Source organism: Dipteris shenzhenensis, chromosome 16, assembly GCF_047967505.1.
Source record: "Dipteris shenzhenensis isolate YYH24624 ecotype China chromosome 16, Dip_SZ_1.0, whole genome shotgun sequence".
Taxonomy (NCBI): Eukaryota; Viridiplantae; Streptophyta; class Polypodiopsida; order Gleicheniales; family Dipteridaceae; genus Dipteris; species Dipteris shenzhenensis.
This window is the reverse complement of record NC_141611.1, coordinates 13,955,980-13,977,669: the sequence shown is the minus strand read 5'-3', so window position 1 is coordinate 13,977,669 and position 21,690 is coordinate 13,955,980. Positions and strand designations below refer to the sequence as shown.

At 43.2% G+C, this 21,690-nt stretch overlaps 1 protein-coding gene across 1 annotated transcript in view; it reads left to right on the top strand.

Annotated features, from left to right (window-relative positions):
• The first annotated feature begins 20,034 nt into the window (after nucleotides 1–20,034).
• LOC147892587 (ABC transporter F family member 2-like) overlaps nucleotides 20,035–21,690 on the top strand; it is a 38,634-nt gene continuing 36,978 nt past the window's right edge. The window contains exon 1 of the mRNA XM_087387343.1: nucleotides 20,035–21,319. Within this exon, the coding sequence (XP_087243469.1) occupies nucleotides 20,312–21,319 (1,008 nt within the window). The 5' untranslated portion in view covers nucleotides 20,035–20,311. The remainder of the gene's footprint in view (nucleotides 21,320–21,690) is intronic.

The window sequence follows — 21,690 nt, the reverse complement described above, 5'->3', positions numbered from 1 at the left end:
AAGCCGGTTCGGCAACAGCATGCACAATCCCAAATGCATCTCCCACGACGAAGGTACTAAGCCTAAACCCATCTGCTATTACTACAACGATCGTGGGCACTATGCTAAAGAATGTCCCAAGAGAACTGAGGACATGCTCATGCGAGACCAGATGCGTGCACATCTGTCCGAGACTCAGATTGACCTCAATCCACCCAAAGCCCTCGTCGTCTTGCTTCAGGCAGAAGCACCCGAGGCATCTGACACTCCAAAACAGAATATTCATTGGCATCCAAGGGGATACCAGAAGAAGCTCACACTGTTGATCGGCACTAGTACCTTGATTCAGGTGCCAGCTGCCATATGATCTTCGACATTCACACATTCTCTTCATATACTACTCTTCCACGGGTGAAGACAGTTGTGATCGGAGACAATGGCTCCATCGATGCGATCGGCAAGGGCTAGGTCCACATCTCCCTCCCCACTGAAGAACACACAGTGATTCATGATGTTCTACACGTCCCCCAACTCGTCAAGAATCTACTCTCTGTTGGTATACTTGACAACCGAGGGCTGGAAGTCCAGTTCAAGGGAGGGCACTGCCTTCTTCTACACAATGGTGTTGTCTTTGCACAAGGGATCCGTCGGGGAGGATTATATCAACTCGATGCCACAACGGCTTATCCTTCTCCCACCACCGCTCTTGCAGCAGTCGTCCCAGCGCGACACAACTGTCTCTGGCACAGAAGATTGGGACACACAAACACTACCAAACTTGAGTGTATGTACTATGGCCAAACATCAACTGGTAGAAGGTTTCGAATACCAACGCAGCCCTGATCTCACAATCTGCAAAGGGTGCATCTACGGGAAGCAACACAAGGAACCATTCCCTCGTCATCCGATCCATCGTGCTGTCGGTATCCTTAACCTCATTCACAGTGATGTGTGTGGCCCCATGCAGCTCAACTCTGTTGGCTACCCTGCCAACTGCCCACTCCCTGCACTTGCCTCCTTGACACCTGAATCTACACCTACCCCCCCTCCACTTTCTCCATCTTTCCCTCCTACTCCCACGGATGACCCCTTCTGACCTCGAGTTCCACCTGGAAAAGCACCCATGCCGATGTCACCTCCCCATGCACTACCCACACCTCCACCACTTGGCAAGAGGAGCATCTCCTTCGGCCTACCCCTACACGTTGACCTCGAATTACCCCCTCCATCCCCCATTTGCCATTCCCAGCTCCCTTCCCTCCCACCCGATGACTCGACCCCCTAAGTTCGTCGCTCCACCCGCATCCGCAACCCACCGATCCAGTTCGATGAGAATGTCTACCTCACTGGTTCTCCAGACCCGACTGAACCGACCAGCCTCCATGAGGCCCAAGCCTCTACTCAATGGGCACGATGGGAAGCAGCCATGGGCGTGGAACTCCTTTCCATTTAACGGAACCACACATGGGATGTGGTCCCTTTACCACCCAATCGCACACCCATTAGTTGTAAATGGGTGGTCAAAATAAAATATCACCCTGATGGCACAATCTCCCAATTCAAAGTGTGTCTCATTGCCCATGGTTTTACTCAACAGCAAGGCATAGATTACATGGACACCTTTGCTCCAGTTCTTCGAATCTCCTCCATTTGCCTTCTTCTAGCTTGGGGTACCATTCACCACCTCCACATCCACCAGCTCGACGTCCAAATGGCTTTTCTCCATAGTGACCTTGATGAAGACATCTACCTCCAATCGCCCCTCGGTTATGCACATCCAGCTAGAATAGTCTGCAAGCTTTGCAAAGCCCTATATGGCCTCAAGCAAGCATCGCGGTCTTGGTACCTCAAAATTGATTCCTATTTTCTACAACGGGGCTTCTAGCACTGCTACAGTGGTCACAGTCTTTATTTTTGCACTGCCTCTACATTTTTTCTTGCTATTGCACTCTATGTCGAACAACCTCATCATCCTTTGCAGTGACCTGCAATGCCTTGAGATATTCAAACAAGACCTGCAACATGAATTCTCCATGACGGATTCCGGTGACCTCCATTATTGCTTGGGTATTGAGGTCCATCGTGATAGACAATGTGGCAAAACCTTGTTACATCAACAACGGTATATCCACCAGATGTTGCCAAAGTACAATATGGGTGATTGTGTCCCCCTCAGCACACCTATGGATCCTAATGCCCACCTCTCTGCAGCCATGTCTCCCTCAACCGCTGAAGAGCATCACAACATGGACACCATCCCTTACAGAAGCCTCGTGGGCTCCCTCATATAAGCAACTAAGCAATTCCCACTTTACGGGGCAATCAAATGGCTTACAGGCCAGCCAAAAGGCCAGCTCTCTCAGCCAAACAAATGGCCTGCAAGTCCAGCTGGTCTGGCCGACCAGATCTGGCCGACCAGTTGGCCGACCAGCTAGCAGGCCCACCGACCAACTGGCAGGCCCAACCGACCAGCTGGCCGACCAGCTAGGTCTGGCCTATAAGAGGCCTTTGCCCTCACTCTTCTGTTTGACTCTTCCTGGACAGGACAGGACCTGCAGCTGATCCTCATCTCCTCCATCTTTTGCTGCAGGCCCGCCTGCTCCATCTACCTCTCCTCTGCTGTCTCCCTCTCCTGCCTCTCCTTCATGCCTCCTGGCTGCTTCATCCTCTACTCCAAGATCTGCTCCCAACTTCTGCTCCTCTGCTCAGATCTGCTCCCCTACTTCAGCTCAGCTCCTTCTGCTCCAGATCTGTCCCATCCTACTCCAGATCTGTCCCCTTCTGCTCCTCTTCTCCAGATCAGATCCTTCTACTCCAGATCTGTCCCATCCTACTCCAGATCTGTCCCCTTCTGCTCCTCTGCTACATAACAGCTCCTTCTGCCCTAGATCAGTTCCTTTTCTTCATCCTATTGCTATTCCAGATAGCCTGAAGGTTCCTTCCTCAGAGCATGCTGGTTTCAGCCATCTCCAAGGGCAGCTCCAGCTCCCATATCCTCGTCATCATTGAGCTACACGGAGGACTGCGTGACGCTTCCTCTGCGGCTATCTGTTCTACTGTCTCTCTACAGATTCACCTCAGCCACAGTCCTTCAGACACGATGGCTTGAGGTTCTTGTATTCAGTTTTTCATATTACCGACAGGCACTATGTTTTCTGAGTTCCGTTCTTCAGTTGTATCTGAGTATTGTCTATTTTCTGATCGCTCCACTGCAAACCCTATGGTTTCTCTATCGTTTCTCTATATGGTATCAGAGCCATGGTGATGAGAGCCATGGAGATCAGAGCCATGGTGATCTAAAGACCCCAGATCTCAGGTGATCTAAAGATCCTGCTTCTTCATGGAGGCCATAGGTACAGGGAGCATCACTCCTATGAACATATCAGTTTCCTCTTCATTCCGCTGCGCACTAAGGGAGAGACCTCCATCTTCTACTCCCATCCCTCCCTCCCTTTCAGAACTCCATCTTCTACTGCCATCCCTCCCTTCCTTTCTTACCTCCATCTTCTACTACTATCCCTCCCTCCTTTTCTAGGTTTCTGGCTTGACACTCCCCATTCCTTCGAAAGAGGGGGTCATGACACTTCACCTCTACCTCCATCGGCATCGACTTCCAGGATCTACAAGTTCTCCCTAGGAGGGACCCTTTCTGTTCACATGTGTCTAGATGACTGTTGTTTCGAATATTCTACCTGCATGGAGGCGGGAATAGACTCCTCTCTCCCGAGGTCCAAGATCGACACACTGGCTCACTGTTCAGCTCCGATCTCTTTGGATTATCAGTACTGCTACGACAAATTTGTTCCTTCCCTTTGCACTTTCCTCCACTTTTTCGGCGGTGAGAGGGGGTGGCTTATTCTCTCAAGCTTCACAGTGTTCTTATTTCTATCTGGTATCATACGTGTAACTACGACACTTGAGGAAGTGAACAATTCCCTTGCAAGGGCACTCCTCTTGTGATCTTCTATTGTGTATTTCACAGGAATAGCCAGCACCACCATCGACATCCCTACACGAAGCTCCAAGCACACAATATTTGCCCCTCAAAATTGGCAATTGAGAGGGGGTATTAAGCAACTAAGCAATTCCCACTTTACGGGGCAATCAAATGGCTTACAGGCCAGCCAAAAGGCCAGCTCTCTCAGCCAAATAAATGGCCTGCAAGTCCAGCTGGTCTGGCCGACCAGATCTGGCCGACCAGTTGGCCGACCAGCTGGCAGGCCCACCGACCAACTGGCAGGCCCAACCGACCAGCTGGCCGACCAGCTGGCAGGCCCACCGACCAGCTGGCCGACCAGCTAGGTCTGGCCTATAAGAGGCCTTTGCCCTCACTCTTCTGTTTGACTCTTCCTGGACAGGACAGGACCTGCAGCTGATCCTCATCTCCTCCATCTTTTGCTGCAGGCCCGCCTGCTCCATCTACCTCTCCTCTGCTGTCTCCCTCTCCTGCCTCTCCTTCATGCCTCCTGGCTGCTTCATCCTCTACTCCAAGATCTGCTCCCAACTTCTGCTCCTCTGCTCAGATCTGCTCCCCTACTTCAGCTCAGCTCCTTCTGCTCCAGATCTGTCCCATCCTACTCCAGATCTGTCCCCTTCTGCTCCTCTTCTCCAGATCAGATCCTTCTACTCCAGATCTGTCCCATCCTACTCCAGATCTGTCCCCTTCTGCTCCTCTGCTACATAACAGCTCCTTCTGCCCTAGATCAGTTCCTTTTCTTCATCCTATTGCTATTCCAGATAGCCTGAAGGTTCCTTCCTCAGAGCATGCTGGTTTCAGCCATCTCCAAGGGCAGCTCCAGCTCCCATATCCTCGTCATCATTGAGCTACACGGAGGACTGCGTGACGCTCCCTCTGCGGCTATCTGTTCTACTGTCTCTCTACAGATTCACCTCAGCCACAGTCCTTCAGACACGATGGCTTGAGGTTCTTGTATTCAGTTTTTCATATTACCGACAGGCACTATGTTTTCTGAGTTCCGTTCTTCAGTTGTATCTGAGTATTGTCTATTTTCTGATCGCTCCACTGCAAACCCTATGGTTTCTCTATCGTTTCTCTATAGCCCTGACATCTCCACTGCTATCACAAAGCTTGCCTAGTTCATGCTCAACCCCGGTCTTGAACATTGGATTTCTGCTAGGCATGTACTCAGGTACCTCAAAGGGACCTCATCCTTCAGCATCACATACTTACAACAAACTTCGCATCTCTTCGGATATGCTAATTCTGATTGGGTTGGGGACTTGGATGATCGGCATTCCACCAATGGGTATGTATGCCTACTTACAAGAGGTCCAATTTCTTGCACTAAATAGAAATCAGTCGCCCTTTCTTCCACAGAAGTTTAGCTAAAGAACATGTTTGGCTAAAGAACATGACAGGGAACAACTTGGACACGACCTATCCTCAACTCTGTAAAGTTCCAATCTCCTCCCAAAAGCGAGTGAGATTCCAATAATAGACAATTTAGAAGACCAATACTCGACCAATACTCACTCCTATCATTAGGAAGATTCAGAGCAGAGAGACTAAGGATATTAAAAACAAAACCATCAATAGTAAAACCGACACGGCTATGAACCAACCTTCCTTTCTATGGAAAGCTCTTGGGCTATTAGAGACTTCCCTACTAGAATTTTTGAACCCTCCTTGTCCCTAACTGGATAGTTAAAAAAAGCCTCAAACCCTAACTTGCTAAAAGGAACCAGAAATAGTCAAACTCTCTCCACTTCACCTCTTGCAGATGGATGACATCGGGGTTTGCATCCCTTAGCATAGAAAATAGCCATGATTCTTAACAAGCCCACAACATCCTCTGAGATTCTAGGACACCACAGTCATAGACTTACCCGCCTCATCCCTGATAACCCGGTTAGACTTCTTGGTTGGATCGCACAAAAAATCAAATCTATTTTCCTTACCTTGCCCTGAGTTTCTGGCCATGTCCTTGAGCCATTTAGACATAGATCGAAACTACTGTGGATAAGTAACTGCATTGAGAGGACCTAGGGGAGTCCTATCTTGAGCTTTGTCATCTAGGGGATGGTTATGCTAATATGCATCAGGTAGGTCCTCCTCCACAATACCAATTGTGTGAGTACCCAGGGCATTAAGTTGTGGATACTGCATTGACTTCTTAGGAGGGATCCACACCTTGAAGGAGAGCAATTACCCTTTCCCACCCAAACTACATTGTTTTTCCCCAAATCAGAAGGTGGAGATGTGAATTCTCATGCAACACTTTACCTTTCCTCCCAATGGTCCTCTTCTTGTGACCCACTAGTTTTTGCTTGACCACCTTGGGGTAGCTTCTCTCCCACCAATTATCCTTTCTCTTTGGACACTGCAGATCTCCTTCCTATGCCACCGACTTTGAAAGGTCTTCATTTCCAATCTTAGAAAAATTCTTGTGTTTCTCCACTAGCACCATCGGGTTAGTTGTATCCTCTGCTCTATCCCTCGATGCAAGCTTTTTATTGGTTGCTTGCTTCGGACAATTTTTGACAAAATGAGCTTGGAGTGGCAAAGGTAACAGAAGTTCGCAAACTGGCCAAACCACACATGTTGGGCAACTATCACCCCATTAGAGAGTTCAATATTGAGAAAGACTGTAGTATCCTAGCTACGGTCTCAGAGGATCCAAGCCCTTTGGATTGCCGATGATGAATTAGACACCTGTGGAACCAGAAAAACCCTACCCAAAGATGATGCAAGAAAAATCACAGAGCTACTAGACAAGTCCAAAAGACCCAGGAACTCTACCCAAATCGGACGTTCATGAATCAAAAATTCTTCTATGCTGAACAACGGGCTCAATTGAACAATGACTAAGACTGTAGAACTTGCAAACATATTTGTTTTACCTACAACTTCGTTTTGAATATCTTTAGAAATGAATCTAAAAAGAAACCTTTTCCTAAGAACCTAGCAAAAAGCCCTGTTGTGAGAATATCACACTCGTTGTCTTAGGCTTAAGGTCATGAAGCTTGAGTTTCCAGACTATGGATGCCTCTCCCTACCTCAAACCAAGGCTTCCCCTCCACCTCTCTCGCTCTTCTCACACCCTTTGCATGCAATAACTTGCGAGCATCTTCGTCGTCTAGCTATGAAAAACCACTCTGGAGTCTCCTTACAAGTTTGTCAGTATATGATGGAGCCCCCTTACCTACCCCATCTCCATTTATCCTGATGTTTCTACTCTCTGGCTGAGTTTTTGCCTTTAATGCATATAAATCCTCTAGTTTTCCCCCTATCCCTTCAGTCTTGACTTCACTCATCGCTTCTTCCTCGAAATCCCTTTCAGTAATCTCATCCCACCTTGGTGGCTTCAAATGCCCACCTACACTATGAGAACCCACTAGCATGCACTACTGCAGGGAGATTCACTACCCACTCTCCACCAACTCGTCATCCGTCCTCTATAAATGAAGCTTTTATGAGTTGTAGGTATCTTGATATTTATTTATTTTTTGAAAATATTTAAATCAATGATTGAGTAAATTCTTTTTATGAGTTGCAAACAAATAAATTTAAAATTTTAGCGAGTTGCAAATGAAACAATGCCATTTCACATCAATGAGAGAAAAGCTTTGAGTGAAAAGATTATTCAAAAAATGATGGAGATGAAAAGTTGTGAAGGAAGATGTGTGTAGAGGGCCAATCAGTATGTCCAATGAGAAGCATGGGCCTTGCTGAGTAGAGGTCATTATTTCCCACCAACGACGATACATCATGTAAGGTGCAAAAAACCTACATAATTGGTTTAACATTCACAAAGCTATCTATTAAAACACGATGTCTATTGATGTTAAGATTGATTCGAATTGACTTGACTTGTCTCAAGCTGTTGAATATGAGGCTTTTCAATCATTTGACAAAGATAACAGATGCATGCTACAACTTTCAGTTTATATTGAGCTTGAGAGTTTGTGCAAGGAATATAATAGGGTACAACACTATGGTTTCTTTATGCTTTTTTCTTGGAAAGGATGCCCATGGAGGATGTTGGTTTCTTGCAACATATGAGGGTAAATGTACACTTTTCAACTATCACTTCATTGGTCATGGGTTTTTCCAAGCTTCAATTTGCTCATTAACTATGGACGAAGCCCATTAGCATCATGAATTCCATGTGTGGATGCATTTCTATCCAAAGAACTACCATGCCAATGGTTTTCCAACTGTCATCGTCAACCATCTCTTCTCTTTATCGGGCTCCAAGGTTTTTGAGTCATCCTCAAAGGAGATTTGGACACGCCCAAGTGTGGCATAAGTTCCTACTCCGATCTTCTATAGGAGCATGTCCCCCCTCAAATTTTTCACCAGATTCCAAACAAGTGTTAGCGGCCTTTCTCGGGTAGTCTCTCGCATAATGAGACGTCTCCTTGCAAATATAGCATGAGTTGGGGAAGCCCCAATCCTGGCCTGCTGAGTGACGATGTTCCCATTGGATAGTTTGATCTTGAAAAAGTTGGGAGTGTCTTGGCTTTGATCCCAATGGATCCAATCCCTCCTAATGCTCGACAACTATTTGGTAGGGGGAGGGACCAGGAGCACTCTCCCCAAGGATGCTACAATCTGCTCCACCAATTCCCCAGGATGGTGGGAAGATTAGGAAGATCAATCCAAACTGAGCACTCTCAAAAGAGGTATTTGTCAATGCTAAAGCAGGGGCTCCATGAGAAAACCAAAATAGCAGCTCCTACAAAGACAAAGGAGTGACTGGAAATCTCCTCTCTAAGTTGCTTGAGGCCAGCTAACCACGAAAAATGTTGTTTCCAAAAATCTTGTAGGGTACCCAATCGATGGAATGTCACATCCATAAGATAAGAACTCCTCTAGCTCAACCATTGAAGGCACTCTTCCCATGAAGAAAAGGTACAAGCCACCTTTTTCCAAATGAGTGGACCTCAAATTGTTTGATTTTGCAAGAAATAGTGTTTTCTACCTGACTTGAACCACTGCTTCTTTGTAACTTCCCTAGCTCTCCTATCTACTTCAACATGCAACAGTTTGACATCCATATCATCATCAATCTCCAAAAAACCAGCACCAAGCCTTTTAGCAAGGGTCTCAACATAAAAGGGAGGGCAAGGATCATCAGCCTCTTTACTATTGTCCTTTGGATTAACACCTTCACCCTGCCCAGCCAACCTACAACCATCATTGGCACCGTCCGACATTTGCACCATCCCCTTCAAAAGAAAGCCAAATTCACAAGGAAACTCAACCCATCTTGAGTTCTTCTCGTAACCAACACCACCTGATGTTTGAGGCTCTAAGATGGACACAATGCTCACACGCAAAAACTCTAGCGCTCCAGCTGAGACAACTGGTAGTTGCCTTCTTTCATTAGTGAACTACTTGTGTTTTCTTTTATGTACTTGAATTTGAATTTCTTGCTCTTATTATTTGTCTTGAAATTAAGATTAGGAGTTGTGATTGGATTTGAAGTTTTTGCTTTTATCATTTAAGGAGAATGCAGACCCATTTGCAAAAAAAGACTTTATGTCACCTGCTCCCACTATGTCACATGAATAGTTATTTCCAAGATGCACAAAATCATTCCCTATGGGAAGTAACATGGACTCAAGCACCAGAATCCAAAATCCAATCATGGGTATATGCATCATCTGAAGTGGTAAGCAAGTCTTCTGGTAGACTAGACATGAAGAGAATGTCATTGTCTCACTATCATCAATGACTGCATTAATCTCTTCGATCTTCATCTTTCCTTTGTCCTCCCTTGGACTCTCTTCCTTCTTAGTTGCACCCCAATTTGCATTCTTTTTCTTATCCTTTTTCTCTCTTTTTAGCTGGTAGCAATCCTGTGGTAACACTCAATGTTCTATGCCTTGGATTTGTTATGAAACTTCCCTCTTTCTTAGGACTTCCCCCTGAACTGTGATCTGCCCCTTTGCACATTTAAGACTACATCCTGATTGTTGCCATCCATAGACTTCCGTCTAATCTCCTTAGCCAACAAGCTACCCACAACATCATCAAACTTCAGTACTCCACCAAGTGCAAAGTTACTGATAGCTGTATGGAAGGTATCCCATGAGGATGGTAGTGAACATAAGAGGAATATTGCCTTAGTCTCCACATCATAATTCATCTTCTAAGCCTGAAGCTAGCTGAAAATAATATTAAATTCATTCAAGTGAGAAGCAATGGAGACCCCTTCCTCCATCCGTAGCTCAAACAACCTCTTCATGAGGTAAACTTTATTAGAGGCAGTTTCCTTCTCATAAGTGGCACATAATTTCTTCCACAAATCTTCCGTAGTCTGCTCATTTACTACTATGAAATAAACTGACTCTACAAGGTGAAGTCTTACAATAGACTTTGCTAATGCATCCAAATCATTCCAATCATCGTCAAGCATATCTGCAAGCTTAGTATCAATCCTTGCCAAGGGTTTAATCTACTTCTTTTGAATAAGCACATCCCTTATCTGTTCTTTCCACAAAGAAAAGTTTATCCCATCAAAATTCTTAATGCTGAAAAACTCCTTTTCAGACATGGAAGAGTATGCCATGATGTAAATGAAACAAAATCCCAAATGCTAGTACCTACAAGAGAGAAATCACACCAAATACTAGGTGCACCCAATATGTATGCCTTAGTAAAGGATAGTGTCACCAAAACTCAAGGCTCACAACATCAAAATGCATCTAACTCATGTGCATATACTGTGCATCCATATGAGCAAATTTGGCCCAAAAGAAAATGTCAACCCACAGTGACAAAACAATGGCAATCCCAATGCCAATAAAAGCCAAATGCCTCAAGCATAAACACTGTCCATGGGCATAAGCATCAATAATGTCTCTATATTCAAGTAAATCTATTGTACAGTTAGTCATTTGTGGTGTGCTCTCTAGCTGTGCCCTCTCTCCTAATTTTCACTCTTCTCCTCTCCCATCTCCATATCTGTTCACCTTGGCATGAGGAAATTATGCACTATTGGAGGCCAAGCATGAAGGTATATGTGGTAGTCAATTTTCTTTCAAGATTATGCTTAGGAATATTCTGATAGAAAGATATGTGTGGCCTTCTTTGCGACTATGAGACATACAACATTGGTATAGGTCTTGTTTGCAGTGTCAACAGATGGGTAAGAGGATTCTTCATCCAGAACTTAGAAATGTGATGATTGCATATAATATTTTTGAAAAGTGGGGGGATTGATGCCATTGGTCGTACATGCCTATGATTGCTAGAGATAATTGTTATGTACTTAGCAAGAGCGGCACAAGCTATTAATGCTAAGCAAGTTTGTAAGTTATATATTATGAGCACATTTGAAATATTAGGAGTTTTGCATCTCATTTTCAACAGCTTCAGCTTGCTTTGTACCAATCTTTAACTTTTTTGGACATGGTATTTTGGTGTCTTTATCTGTTTGTCTAAGGAAAAGAACAATTATTTGAAACTGATTTCAAAAGGCAAATAGATTATGTAAAGATAGACAATAATAAAAAAAACAGTAGTATTTAAACTTGAAGGAAATATGGCCCTTAAGGGGCAAGGGACATATTCCAACATAGCCCTTGCCCCAAAAGGGGACCCATCAAGGGCCATATTTCCATTGGTTGAGTTGGAGTCCAAATGTGATTGGTACTAAATAGTAGTAAGTGCTACTAATAGTGGTAAATACTACTAATATTGCTAAGTACTAAATAGTACTAATGCTAATTCTAATACCGCTACATAATACTAAGTGCTAACTAAGGTACTAAATACTACTAATACTAAATAGTACTAAGTGCTAACTAGTGCTAAATACTGACAAAACATGTGTGCCTCAGGATCTGTGGAGCACTCTAAGGTGGATGGAACCTATGTGGAAACATGATGAAGAGAGTGCTCATGACATGTATCTCAAGTCAATTAGGTTCCAAGATAGATTAGCTTGGACTCATAAAGAGAATCTTGAGATAGTGCAAAGTGCTTGATTGATATTACTTCAAATGAACCTCCCTTTTATAGGTGAGGGTACTTACATCCATTTTGCTTGCTCACATGTGGGATATCTCCTCCATGCCATGTGGCAGCTTACCCTTAGCTCATACCTTTGCTCTACAAGTGCTCATGGCACCACAACTCTCAACACCTCCCCTTGGTGCCATGATCCTTTGGCTACTGCAAGGTGGTCAGATGTGAGTTACAAATCCATCACCTCCCCTTAGTGCATGCATGCTACTTAAGGTGGTCAAGTGTGGCTTTTACATGTCAAGGGAGGTCTGTCGGCTGGCTGGAGTTTTGGAGTTTCTGTCGCAAGGAGAGAGCTCTTAGTGGTAGTGAAGCGTTGCGAGTGAAGTCTGTCGTGGCTGTGTCGTTGGAAGCCAGCCGCTATTGTAGGCAATTCACTGAGGTAGCCCTTGCTGCTGTTGTCGTTCCTTTCAGGTCACAGATCGATGGCCACCGAAAGCCTTAGAGGCAATGCAAGCGCAACTTGCACTTGTTAGAAACATCCTCCCGATTGAAGGTACTGAATGACATACGAGGCGTCCCTGGAAGTGAGAAACAGAGTGCGGATGCAGAGATTCTGTTGGCAGTCGGTTGAGTAGATGAGTCAGTTGTGAAGCTTTCCTGTGAGCTGATAGTTGAGGTTGTAGAGTATGTTGCATTTGTAGGAGGAACAGCAGTCGTCTGAGAGGCTGGATATGTTGAAGCCTTAGGTGAGTAGAAGACTCTTTCACAATGGAACACTCTCAAGAAGAAACTTCTCTCTCAGGGTTCAAACCTCTCCTGTCCTAGATCATTATAGAGAATAGATCTATCTATCTCTCTCAATGCGTAGCCTCTTTCTCACAGTAAGAATGAACGGAATTCCCACAAGAAGATGGATTTCTCTCGCTCTTTCTCTCAATGAATTCTCACAAGAACTCTTGAGATCTAACACTAATCTTACATTCTAAAACTAATCTAGGAATGGGAGCTATCCTAATGAGCTACTAATGAGCTAAACTAGGAGAGCTAAACCTATGCTCTGATACCATGACAAAACATGTGTGCCTCAGGATCTGTGGAGCACTCTAAGGTGGATGGAACCTATGTGGAAACATGATGAAGAGAGTGCTCATGACATGTATCTCAAGTCAATTAGGTTCCAAGATAGATTAGCTTGGACTCATAAAGAGAATCTTGAGATAGTGCAAAGTGCTTGATTGATATTACTTCAAATGAACCTCCCTTTTATAGGTGAGGGTACTTACATCCATTTTGCTTGCTCACATGTGGGATATCTCCTCCATGCCATGTGGCAGCTTACCCTTAGCTCATACCTTTGCTCTACAAGTGCTCATGGCACCACAACTCTCAACAAATACTGCTAAATACTACTGATACTAAATAGTACTAAATACTGCTAAATACTACTGATACTAAATAGGACTAAGTGCTAACTAGTGCTAAATACTACTAAATACTACTGATACTACTAAATAGTACTAAATGCTACATATTAAATAGTACTAACTGCTAACTTAGAGTACTGAATAGTAGATGCTCAATAGTATTAAATGCTAAATAGTATTGAATGCTGAATAGTACTAAATACTAAATTATAGTTCTAAAAACTAAATAGTACTAAATACTAAATAGTACTAAATAGTATTAAATGCTAGATATTGCTAAATGGTACTAAATGCTTAGTAGTATTTAGCCTTTTAAGCTATCCTTTTAGTACTAAATGATATATAGTACTACATGCTAAGTTGTGATGTTGAACAATCCTAAATGCTAAATAGTACTAAATGCTAAATAGTGCTAAATAGTACTACATGCCAAATACTACTAAATGCCAAATAGTGTTAAATATTAAATAGTGTTGAAACACACAATACTAGTAGTGCTAGATATTGCTAAATCGTACTAAATGCTAACTAGTACTAAATGCTTAGTAGTATTTAGTCTTTTTAGCTATCCTTTTAGTACTAAATACATAGTACTAGTAGTAGTGCTAGATGGTGCTTAAATACAACTGTACTAGCAGTGCTAGATAGTGCCAAATAGTACTAAATGCTTATGCTTTTAGTACTAAATGCTAAATAGTACTAAATGCTAGGTAGTGCTAATATTACTAAATGCTGAATAGTCCTAAATGCTAAATAGTACTTGATGCTAAATAGTGCTAAATAGTACTAAATGCCAAATAGTGTTAAATGCTAAATAGTGTTGAAACACACAATACTAGCAGTGCTAGATAGTGCTAAATAGTACTACTAAATGCTAAATAGTGTTGAATAGTATTAAATGCTAAAAGTGCTAAATAGTACTAAAGTCTAGATAGTGCAAAATGTTAAACATTGCTAAATGCCAAATAGTTCTAAATCCTAAATATTGCTAAATCACATAAACAGTACTATTTAGTACTAAATAACTGACTTCAAATGTTTAGCATGCACAATATTATATTACTCTATTGAGTAATAAGTAATAAGAAAAAAAGAGTGAAGAAAATATACCTGCTTTGTTAAAGCCCAAGGCAGCCAACCATGCATTTGACACCAATACATTGCAGGACGGATGAATACATTGCAAGTTCTAAGAAAAATGAAATGCTGCACACATGATGTGGTATGTGTGCAGGCATGGTGCAAAAAGCACATCAATAGTTTCTTGAGAAAATCCAAGCCCACAGAAAACACACCTGCACATTTATTGAAAGGGTAAGTACACACTACTTGTAAGAGGACCCAACTCTAAAAACTAAAACATCGATTTGTACGTGTAAGTTAAGAATCTCACCATTCAATATTCATGTTTATAATCACTGTTGCAGAGCCTATGGGATGGTGAGTTGGTGTCAGATTCATAACTTCGGGATCTTGACTTAGGAGCTTCTCAATCAGATGTTGCACGTTGCTCAAAAAACTTGAGCCTGCTTTGTAGTGCTCTCCAATGCTGATTCGCTACCCTTTTGCTAATTCAAGTATTACTTTTGCTGCATCCAGTTCTACCTCAAGTTTTACTACATCCTTCAAGAACTCGTCCTGTAGTACACTACCATGTAATAAATTGTCTACTTTACTATGCACCCAGCTAAGTGTATGTACAATTGATTCAACTTTTACGAGGGCTTCGCCCTCAGTTACAGTAGCAGCCTCAAAATCTGCATGCAATCTTGCATTCTCCTTTGACACTATACCCTTCCACTCATGCAATACACCTTCTTGCTCCACGCTAAACTTCTGTTGATCCTGTAAACTTACAAGCTCTCGTTTTGTTGTAGACATGCCTACATCACGTTCGTGCTTGATACACGTGCCTGTCCATGCTAGCCGAGCATAGATTCACATCTCTATCTTGGGCAAAGTCATCCCAATCCACATCTACTACAGCAAATGCCCGTGCCAACACTGTACCAACTTCATTGTTCGTGACTGTTTTCCAATTGTAAATCCTATAGTAGATCTTCATTAAATTGTTCAGCAATGATTTCTTCAGCCGACCTATATGAAATCCACACCGGCTCTCTTTGTCATTGTTTTCCCATATTTCTCAGATCTAGGTGTCCAACTCTAGATATGAGTCTGGCTTCGCTCTCAGGAAAAATCTCCATCCAAGACTGGCTCCAGTCGGAATTGCTATTGGTTTGCTGTCCTTAGTCTTTGGCTTCTCTTTGGTTGGAGTTGGAATAGAAGCTGCTTCGCTGTCCGTAGATTTTGCCTTCTATTTGGTTGCAGACTTCTTGTATGGAGTGTTTCTTCTTGGAGAAAGGACATCAGGCTTCTTGGAGGCGGGAGATGTGATGCCTTTGGGCTTCCTTGGCGGTCTTCAACTATACTGCAAAGAGAGTAACATTTTAGTACTAGGACTCACACTAAGATGAAACAAAGTAAAATAACAAAGAGAGAGAGAGAGAGAGAGAGAGAGAGAGAGAGAGAGAGAGAGAGAGAGCAACAACAAAAGCATAAAGTTTGTATGTCGACAAAAGGAATGGCAAAAGACAATCGCATGCAGGCTTGAATATTGAATTATGGGGGCAAAGCATTTAGAGAATGGCGGAAAAGCAAAGAACGAATAGAGAATGGGGAAAAAGAGAAGAAGAGAGAGAGAGAGAGAGCGAGAGAGAGAGAGAGAGAGAGAGAGAGAGAGAGAGAGAGAGAGAGAGTACTCATGAGAGAGCTACCCGCATTGTCCTGCCAGAAAATTCGAGGTGGAAATCAGAAGTTCAGAAGTTCAAAAGTGGAAGCTGGAAATCAGAAGTTTGAAAGTGGAAGTGATAGAGTGCAGGTTCGAAAGTGAAACACCTGAGAGGAGACGCAGTGCATGAAAATGTGTGCATGAGCATGAGAATGCGTACGTGAGAATATCTTGTGCATGAGAATCTGTAATCAATAAATATATTATTGCACATCGATTCGAGAAATCTCTCCATATCGCACACTACTTAGTACTACCACATTCTAGCCAATAGTACATACACTGTAGCATGCTTTCACCCAATAATGCAAGTGAGTTTGTGTCGACCTACCGTGATGACAGAAGGCAAGCCAAAGAATCTCATGGATGAAGACATTTCATATGAGTTGAAGCACATATTCATGAATGAGCTGCAAAAAATGAATGTTTGCAACCTGTAGGTGGGCAAAATATGATAGGCTAAAAAAAGTAGAAGGCTTCATCTATAAAGGGGGTAGACACTTAGATGTTCATAGCTAGTGTAGATGGGGGCTTTTGGATTTAGTGGGTGCTCTTTTGCAAGTAATTATGGACCGATGTAAATATTCCAAGTTATGAAAATATGTTTTGCAAGGACTCCTATAGGAGATGATGAGTTGCAATGTGGGTGCACCAGGCACTCCAGAGCATCATGGTATCGAATCTGACATGGTGTTGGTTTTGGGATGACATGTGTATCATTGTTATCCGTTGTCATGTGATTATGTTGTCATGTGTGGGCTCCATCTTATTGTGAGTCAGGTGAACATCCATGTATTGGAATTGCATTGATTTTAGTCTGGTCATATGTGGACATTCATGGATTAATTGCCCTACATGAAGTTTGTGTGTGGGGGTGGTGTCTAAGGTCTATGAAGCAAGGTTTAATTGTCTTGGCCTAAGATTTTGAGAGGGGAATGGAAGAGTGGTAAAATCAATCTAATTACGTGGCTATAATCTGGAAAATCAAGAATGACATGCCAGTTGCATGCATGATGTCTATGTGACTATGATCTCCATGCTTCTAGATTGTGAGTTGGTGATGGCACATGGAGATTGCAATTGTGGGAGAGTTCTAGGGAATGGATCGTGCATGCAAGAGAGCAATTGATATAATTGGAGAGAACTGGCTGGAATCTTGGGGCACGTCACAAGAAATCTGGAGGAGGATGCCAATTTGATTTCGCAAGAATTCAACCACAAACAATAGAGAGGGACTGGAGAGCAGTCATGGTTGTTTTGAGGGTTGCACCATAGCTAGGAGGTGGCCAAGCTCGATTTCCAAAAAGTTGCACCATCAACGAAAGGATGGGTCGATTAAGATCATGGGCTCTGGGCTAGTTTCTAGAGGATCATAGGACCTGTGATCAAAAGGCATGTGGTCGTGCTATTAGTTTGAAGAGGCTAGTTTCATGGATTTTTGTGAGATGGGAAAGTGTCTATGAGATCTTGTGTGATCGCTTTTCAGGCAAATTGTGTGAGAGATTGCCTTGATGTCCACATGCTCTGGATACTAGTGCATATGTTCTATCTACATGAGCACCACATTGTGTTACTAATCCCATTGGTGTCCCTTTTCATTTTCAAATTTGAAGTTTCAGTTGGAAATTGTGAGAATTGTTTAAGTGCAGACCATTTGAGTGAAGAAGTTTGGTCAAACTAAAGCCATGCTATGATTTCTTGAGGGTAGTCTAGTCATTCCTATCTTCTTTTGTTATCAACGTGAATGTTCATTTCTTAGAAAAGTAGAGATTTTGTTAACCTGAGAAGCCGGAGAGTTCTTTCCAACAAAAATGGCAAGAGCCGGAGAGGTGCTTTTCAACAACCTTGAGAAGCCGGAGAGTTCTTTCTAGCAGAGCAAGCAATTTTTTTTCTCTTGAAAAAGAAAGAAAAGTTGGTGGATATGGAAGAGCATATACTCTCTCAACGAAGGCCTCGGGAGTTTATGGTGGCAATAGTCTACATGCTTTCTATGGAGTGGGTGCCATCAAAGATTTTCTTTGGTCTTTTCATTTGATTTATCAGATTGTTCATTCGGAATTGAGGTCTGGCTTGCTAGGTTGTCAGATGTTGAGATACATGATTTGATAGTTATTAAAAATTTAGCCCATGTAACGATCGACTAAGGTTGTATAAGTGTGTGTACTTGCAAAGTTGAACTTCATGCACTAGTGATTAAGGTGCTCAAATTGCAATAACAACTTTATCCTAGTGCTTGTAACCTTACTCCCCTGGGTATGATTGGAGGTGGCAATAGCACCAGTTTCGAGACATGAACGTTCGTTTCTCGAAAAAGCGGGGTATTCTGGTAACTTGAGAAGCCGAAGAATTCTTTTAGATTGAAAAGGCACGAGCCGAGGAGGTGAGTGCTGACAACCCGAGAAGGCGGAGAGTTCTTTCACTAGAGAATCACCTATGTTCTCTTGAAAAAAAAAAAAAGGAAGAACAAGTTAAATTATATTCAATAGGCCTACTCTGACGAATCGTTTTTGCGGAATTGAATTTTTGTTGTTATGTGGGGAATGCAATGTATAACAATGAATGGTTTGATCAGTTTCAAGCCTCTCGATGAATTCGTCACACCCAAGAGTAAGCCAAGCACCAAGCAAAAGCACCTTTGCCTGAAATAAGGTGCTACAACATTAATGCAAAAACGAAATGATTTTCAGCGATGAACGGCTCTGCAAGATCTAACTAAAAGCCAACACACCTTGCAAACTTGCAACATAGGAAAAGACTAGTGCAAATAGCAAAGGCTTGCAAGTAGCCGAGCAAGCTTGTGGAGGACGGTAAGAGCTAATTGTGGTGAGAAGGTCAAGGGATGAAGAATGGGATGAGTAGTAGCTTGAAGAGCTCGGGGTGCCAATTCTTGCAAGAGAGAACATGAAGACCCGAAAACAGTCACAACGAGGCCACTTGTAGAAGAGCCGCAGTCCTAACAGTTGGAGAAAGAAATTAGTAGAAGCCACAAATAGTTGTAACCAAGAGCCCCAGACTGTTGAATTGCAAAGGGACTCACGAATTGGAGAGGTGCAGGATGCATAGTGCTGTAGAGATCGCGTATGCAAAATCGAATACAAATCAATCTGAAAAAGGTACACAAAATATGATTCAACAAATTATTGCGCCATTCCTTCGTCAAACCCTGCGAAAACATCTCAATATGAATGTGTACCCATATCACAGTGCCTGACATTCAAAATAAATGAGCGCGAATACCTGCACTAATCCTATGATTCAAACATTTGGCACCCTTTCCTCTGTCATATAGCTTGACCTTCTCGCTGGATTAGCAAAACCAAGGATACTTGGTTAGAAATTTGACAATATTAATGCAAGTATTAAATTGGAAGAGCTCACCTTCGAGAAGCATTCAATCTGTGCATACACTTGCTTTGCCACTTGATGCAAGTATGAAATTGGAAGAACTAATTGGCAATCAATATGTGCATGTTAGCGACAGGAATGAGTGAAATCACAATTGAATGAATGAAGCAGGAAGATAAGAAATCGAACCACCTTTTTGGAAGCCATTGCTTCCTGTATCCATAGAATCTGCAGATGGAGCCATTGTGTTTATGCTTCTCCTAGAAAGAGGGACGAAATGCTGTGAGTGTGAGATAGACAGGGGGTGCAACGTTGTCCTCATAGAACAGACCAAACAAGCGGAATCGTCCACCAAAAGGAGAGACATGAGGAGGCAACTCTGCAGACACAAAGACTACTTGCTGACGTTGAGCTGAACGCGTGAGGATATATGCGCCAAAACAATGAGAGATTCACAGAAATGTGCCCACAATTTTTTTTTACAAGAAATCTACTCTCTCCAAAAGTTGATTAGGATATGGAAGAGCATATACTCTCTCTAAATGAAGGCCTTGAGAGTTTGTGGTGGGAGAAGGCTACAATGCAAGAGTTGTATACTAGCAACTGGACCTCAAAAACTGTGAGCTAACTAATTATCTTCTTCGTGAAGCTCATCTTCATTCATCATCTTCTGCAGCTCATCTTCAATCAATCTCACCTCTGCTCTGCTCTCTCTCCAGATTTTCATCTTCTTGCAACTCTATTCATTGCTCCCTCCCCCTTCCATCGCTTTCTCAGCAACTTAGCTCCTTCTACCTCTCGTCTTTTGGTTTCCTCCAGGTACCTCCTTCCCTTATGGACGCCGGGGCTTTAAGCTTCTCGTCCTCGGCTATCCAGGGATGCCACATCTCATCCACATTCGCAAAGCCCGAGGGCTTTCAATCCGACGTTTCCCAAGCTGCTCGCCATCGCCGCGCTGAGAGATGTTCACGATTGAAAGGCAATTTCACAAGCTGTGCAATGGACTTGTCCTTCCAAATACCGGGCCAGCGTGACAAGGTTTCTGGGGTCACTTTCCATTTATTAAGACGAGCCGAAAAAAGGCTCCAGGGGAAGCGCTTACTCTTGGTATCCTCCCATTGGGGATCAACGGAAGCCCATACAAGCTCGTCAAACTTGGTCTCAGTGATCCGAATAAAGAGGAATCGGAGAATTCGCACTTCTGCTGTAGCTGTACAAACAGCGGTCGACACTCGTCTCTCGTCCAACGAGGAAAACAAAGTCTCGAAGCGAAGTTCAAGCGGAGCTTCGAGTGTTTCTTCTGGTGTTAAGCTGGAGCATATAAGCAAGACTTTTAAAGGAGCGACAGTCCTTAAAGACGTGACTTGGGATGTCAAGAAGGGTGAGAGGGTGGGCCTTGTAGGCGTCAATGGAGCTGGCAAGACCACACAATTGAAGATAATCGTTGGCGAAGAAGAGCCGGACTCTGGCAATGTTGTGAAGGCTAAACAGAACATGAAAATATCTTTTCTTACTCAAGAATTTGAAGTTGTGCCTACCCGCACTGTGAGAGAAGAGTTCATGAGCGCATTCGCTGAGCAAATGAGCATTGCCGGCAGGCTCGAAGAAGTGCAGAAAGCACTGGAATCCTCTACTGAGGACTTGAACCGCATGGGAAAGCTCTTAGATGAGTTGGATGAACTGCAAAAAAAAGCACAGGCAGCAGATTTGTATGATGTGGATGTAAAGATCAACAAGATGATGCCTGAATTAGGCTTCACTCAGGAAGACAGTGATAGGCTTGTGGCTTCATTCAGTGGTGGATGGCAGATGCGGATGTCTTTGGGCAAGATTCTTCTCCAGGTTAGATGATATTTTGACGTTATGCTGTCCCGTTTCCTGCAAGCCTCATTTGGTCGCTAGTAACATATCACAATATCATAGAGGAACTTAGTTACACCTGATAGCATGTTGATCTGTGTAGAATTGCATGGTAAAGTATTTAACCCTGCCGTGCATGATCGAGTTGATGGTTTGAGACTGTGGATAGTAACTATCACCAGCAAGTCATGTATTACACATATCTTTTAAGCCTGTGCTTCGCAGGCTCCTGCTTCTTAGGAATCTAGACGTCTTTCAATCATTAACGTTTGGAATCTCAACTGTGTGGCATCATATCAAGGAAGTCTCAAGGTTTTCATATTTGTGCTTTCTTACAAGAATTTCTTGTCAAC